General features: G+C 36.9%; 1 protein-coding gene across 1 annotated transcript; it reads left to right on the top strand.

Annotated features, from left to right (window-relative positions):
* The first annotated feature begins 1,064 nt into the window (after positions 1-1,064).
* On the top strand, positions 1,065-1,595 carry LOC126690161 (repetitive proline-rich cell wall protein 2-like). The gene has a single exon (XM_050385293.1). It carries the CDS (start codon positions 1,065-1,067, stop codon positions 1,593-1,595), a length of 531 nt encoding a protein of 176 aa, XP_050241250.1.
* Positions 1,596-6,000: the final 4,405 nt, after the last annotated feature.

The following is a 6,000-nucleotide window of genomic DNA, read 5'->3' as shown; positions in this document are numbered from 1 at the left end:
CATTCAGCTAATTTATTTCAGGTACACATGCTACGATACCTATTTCTCCACCGGCACCCACCAATGTCAAAATTTATATGGGAAATCAAGAAACGCGTACGCGTTAAAAGATAGACATTGCAAAATCTTCGAAAAGGACAAGTGAAGAGTGGTCCATATTCCCAAATCCAAACAAAACAAAAAGGGTTATTATTATTATTTTTATTTATATAAAATTACCAACATGGACATTCATAAATCACATCAAGTTGCACCGACTCCAACCAAAGGAAAAGAAAATAAATAAATAATATATATATATATAACCAACGGTGTCTTGGTCTAGTGGTGCCAGGGGCTAGACTTGGTAGGGAGAACTACGGTTCGATCCCCCGCAAGCCCGTTGGGAGGAGTTTAAAACCTTAACCCCGGGACTCGCTCCGAAACCGGATTAGTCGGTCCAGTGGGTTCGGATACTGGTTGGGAAACCAAAAAAAAAAAAAAAAATATATATATATATATATATATATAGGGCCCGGTTAATGTGTGCCCTTAAGGCACACATTAAACTTTCTATTTTTTGAAACATTTTCTTGGTAATTGAAAAAGCTGTCATTATTTTTTCAATTTTCAAAAAAATTATTTCCAAAAATGGAAATTAATGTGTGCCCTAAGGGCACACATTAGTAAAATCCATATATATATATATATATATATATATATACACACACTGCACCGACTCCAACCATGTTAAAATTTAATTTGTTATTAGCAGTTAACTTTCAACTTTGAAATATACCATATGATGAAAAACTGTTTAAAAGTCCAAAAGGAATTGGGTATGTTCTTACCTCTCAAAGCTTCTGTCCACTCAATTTTAACTTCACTGTTTCAGTTTACCATTTTCAAATCAAAGGGACCCAAAATGGACCCCTCTTCACCTAAAAATCTACAATACGTTATTTTTTTCATAACTTACGTATGAAATGGATGAAACTACTTGATACTGTGCTGCCGACGAGGGCCCACAATAGGCATTATAAAATGGCATCCACTCTTCTAGTTTTGAATCATCAGTGGCCAATATGTCTAGCACAAGCCTACTAGTGTTGTTTCTAGCAGTGGTGCTTCTCACCACTCCATCCAATGCCGATTACCCAAAGCCACCTCCATATGAGCACAAGCCCCCCACTCCAATTCAGAAACCTCCCCCAATTGAGAAGCCACCAACTCCTATTTACAAGTCTCCTCCAGTAAGCAATCCAACCCCTGAACATAAGCCACCAACCCCAGTTTACCAACCCCCCAAACCATCGGTGCCAATTCACAAGCCACCAACCCCAATTTCTAAACCTCCAACTCTACCTCCCAAAGTAGAGAAACCACCAGTGTATAAGCCACCAACCCCAGTTCAGGCACCTCCTAAGGTAGAGAAGCCACCCACTAGTCTACCACCCAAAGTAGAAACGCCAGCACCACCAAAGCACTTGCCATCACCACCTTATGGTCACTATCCAGGACACCCTCCAGTGGAGAAAGGTCAAGATCCTCACAAGCCACCCCGCAAGATTCTGCCACCTCCAACACCATACAAGAAGCCACCTTCTTCTGCCTAGAGGCTTTCATCACCTATCCATTACATCTGAGTTTTAGGGTGAATGTGGATAGATTAATCACTAGAAATAAGAGCTTAGCAGTACTCACTATGCTTCCTTGTGTGTCATGTTCTATGGGTTGATCATTAGGAATGAGCTTACTCGTGTCATTAGTTATTGCAGTGTTGCTTTCTGTGTAACTGCTAAGCATGATATCATTTTTCTAATTTAAAGCAGTGAGCTATCTAAAATATATATTCCCTTTTACCAATGTGTTTGTTCTTTAAAAACATTAACAACGGGCTCAAGATAATTCATTGTTTTTTTGCTTCGTGGAGATTTGGTTGGGTGGAAAGAAAAATCAGCAATGTCACATTCCGTACTACAATGATGACATAATAATCGATCTTCATCCATCCTGTTTACCAAATCTCAACGGGGTTCGACCAAGACAAAACAAAACATAAAAAAAAAATATATATGACAAGATTGGTTGATAATAATACTTGGCATAAGCATCACTTTAAACAAGCAAACTGAGCGTATTATTACAAAGTGAGATTCTCACAGAGCCTGGATTCCACCTAAAAGATTTATTATATATAGTTATTTATGAATCTAGTAAAGCACATGCACTAGTTTGTTGTCAACGTTAAAGCAAGATCAAGAGATTGTTCAACTTCTATCAAGACTCTCGTAGGGGTGGGTGCATCAAATGATCACCATGAACTAGTTAAGTGAACAAGAAGAATTGGAGTTTTAAGTTTTTAGAAGATAACTTCAAACATATATATATATATATATATATATATATATATATCCACTTACAATAGGTTAAATTAAGAATTCTATTTCAAATAACAAAAAACAGAATAAAATATGCGAAAGTTAATTATTACAAATTTTACTTTATTATCACTGCAAACTAATATAATAATGAATATTATTAATTGATTTCAACAAAATAATTTTCCTTTTGACCAAAAAAATATATATATATATATCAACAACATAATAAAAGAAAGAATGTGATAATTATTATTATTTTTTTATCATTAATGAGTCGATGAAACATCATGTAAAAGTTATGTACTAAAATTGCTAGTGTCACTAGCAATACTCAAACCAAATATCTATTTATATATGTCGTAGTACCCTGCTAAAAGAGAAATATATATATATATATATATATATATATATAGTAAATTTGTCTTTGAGGTGGTGATAAGGAGGAGGAAATCTAGGCCTTTTCTAGTTGTTCAAAGGCTCCCCTATGTAGTTCTGAATTTTAAATAGTCTTCAACATCTTATGTTTTCGATTATCTAATAAACCATTGAGTTTATAGCCTGTCGTTTATAAAGGTCGGAATCCACCATGGGGGAGATATACAAGAGTCTAGACAACTGCAGCTGTCTCAATGATGTTATAGGATTTGAATAAACATCAACCAAGAAGAAACTTAAGAGGGAGATCATCACTGAGCCGCCCCTCTTTCATTGAGCTAAACTTTGATTATGACTTCTATGGTTCTACCTTATGTATAAAAGGGCTTTTAAAAATTATAAAATAATTATAAACTTGAGAAGGATCTTACAAATAAAAAATAGGAATGAAAATACAAGCAAAAAATAGTATAGAGACATGTACCAAATACAAAGAAGAGAGGGTAAATATATTGGTAATCAAATACCACTCAAACACACCTAACTTAGTACTGTTGTGCACTGAAAAATTGGGCCAACCTGATTAAAGCGAGGGACCAAATGAGTACTTACATGCTTAATCTTGGAATCTATAGCAAAACACTTTAGCACATTAATCCAAAAAAAAAAAAAAAATTTTGAGTCAAATTAATAATAATACCCTTCACTCTATTTCATGCAACCTCTTTTTATAAATTATTTGATTTAGATACATTTAATGTTTTCTAAACCATTATTATAATAAAATGTATGATCTTTAATTTATTTCACACAAGAAAAATTATTTAAAATGTTTAAATAATAGTATTAATTATGATTAACATAATTTAAAAGATAATTATATTTGATTTAATTAAAGAGAATATAGTTGTCATGAATTATATAAAATTGTCTTGATGAAAGAAGTTTTTTAAATATATTTCATTCGCATTTGAGCTTGAGCTACTCACCCAGAGCTTGTCCTGGTATTGGTACTGTATATGAGCTTGACCTTGTATTGTTATTGTATGTTGGGCCCATCCACTTATAGATTGAGGTATTGTTACTGAAAAAATCTGAGAGAAATCTAAATAGAATAGAGAGAATTTCATTGATCAAAATGTAATACACGAAGTTAATGAATAAAATACACTATGCTCTGTTTATATACACAGTGAGCATAACTAACTATCAAATGTGGCGCCAAAATCAGTTAGCTAAACTTCTAGAATCATACACGTGTCAATTTCGACTAACTACTTCCTAGAATCACGGGAATCAAATCCTCAGCGCTCTTGAATGAAGAACTCGTGATGTGGGACTGCTTCAATTGCTTCCCAGACTTCAGTGCCACTCTGGTCAGACATTGATGCATCCCGTGTGGCTTGGTCCCTGCACTGCCTATCAGCTAGTGCTGCACTCCTTACGACCCCCGTGGCTTGGTTAATGCTCTTCACCTCAGCAACAACTGCACTAGCCATCACACTTGTATCTTGTCTCATGCTACTCTGCCCTGCACTATGCCCTGCAGTATGCCCTGCAATTTTAACACTCCCCCTCAAGAGCATAGCTCTTGCCTTCTGACTTGACTTAGGTGGGGAAGGATACTCCACTACATGAGCAAAGATATTGATTACACCCAATCTAGTGATCAATCTCAAATAGTTTTCAACTCCTAAGGCTTTTGTAAAAACATCCGCCAACTGATTTTTGGTTGAGACATAGAATGTCTTAAGAGTACCATCAAGAATCCTATTTCGCACAACATGGCAATCAGCTTCTATGTGCTTGGACCTTTCATGAAACACTGGGTTTGCTGCTATGTGAAGTGCTGCCTAGTTATCACAGTACAACAAAACAGGTCTATCATGTTTAACATGCAAATCCTCTAATAAATGTAATATCCAAGTCAGCTCACATGTGGTTGTGGCCATTGCCCTGTATTCTGCTTCAGCACTTGATCTAGACACTATACTTTGTTTCTTAGATCTCCAAGACACCAAGGCATCACCCAAAAACACACAATAGCCTGTCAAGGACTTCCTTGTGTCAGGGCATCCAGCCCAATCTGCATCACAGTATGCTTTTAAATGCAAATCAGAATCTGAGGGGAAGAAAACACCTTGTCCAGGTGTGCCTTTAATGTATTGAAGTATTCTGGTAGCAGCCTTCATATGTGGTACTCTAGGTTGTGCCAAGAACTGACTAAGCCTATGTACTGCATATGTGATATCTGGTCTGCTCAAAGTCAGGTACATTAGCTTCCCAATAAGCCTCCTATACTGGCCAGGATTAGAAATCAAGTCCCCACCACCTTTGGATAACTTCAATTGCTGCTCCATTGGTGTTTGAGTTGGTTTGCAACCTGTCATTCCAGTTTCTTCAAGCACTTCAAGAGCATATTTTCTTTGTGTTAAGCTGATGCCAGTCTTGTTCCTTGCAATTTCCAAGCCTAAGAAAAACTTGAGTGATCCCAAGTCCTTGATCCCAAACTTCTGATCTAGGACTGACTTCAGAGAAGTAACACAATCAAGATCATTACCTGTAATGATCATATCATCTACATAGACCAGTATTGCAGTGAACAAAGATCCTTTGCTATGGACAAACAGGGAATGGTCTGCTTGGGACTGGACAAAACCAAGCTGTGTAATTGTTGCTGACAACTTTGTGTACCATTGCCGAGAAGCTTGTCTCAAGCCATAAAGGGATTTCACCAGCTTACACACTTTAGGAGCAGATGCTGCCTTAGGAACTGAAGAAGAAACTGAACACTCCCCCTTACTGTGAAAACCAGGAGGCAAGGCCATGTAAACCTCCTCATCCAAATCCCCATGAAGAAAGGCATTATTAATGTCTAATTGATGTAAAGGCCAAGACTTAGCAGCAGCCAAAGCAATCAAGACCCTGACTGAAACAGTCTTGGCAACTGGAGAGAAAGTCTCTAGAAAATCAAGGCCTTCTCTTTGGGTATAACCTTTAGCTACCAATCTTGCTTTATACCTTTCAACACTTCCATCAGGATTGAGCTTGACTTTATAAACCCATTTGCAGCCAATGGGAAGTTTACCAGGAGGTAAAGTAGTCACATCCCAAGTGTGATTGTTCTCAAGAGCTTGAACTTCCTTGTCCATGGCAGCTCTCCAAAGAGGATCTTGAACTGCCTGAGAGAAGCTTTGAGGTTCTTGAGGACTAGAACCAACTGTCATGAGGTAAGTTTGGTAACCAGGTTCCAAGTGAGAGT

Source organism: Quercus robur, chromosome 6, assembly GCF_932294415.1.
Source record: "Quercus robur chromosome 6, dhQueRobu3.1, whole genome shotgun sequence".
Taxonomy (NCBI): domain Eukaryota; kingdom Viridiplantae; phylum Streptophyta; class Magnoliopsida; order Fagales; family Fagaceae; genus Quercus; species Quercus robur.
This window is presented reverse-complemented; position numbering and strand designations above follow the sequence as displayed.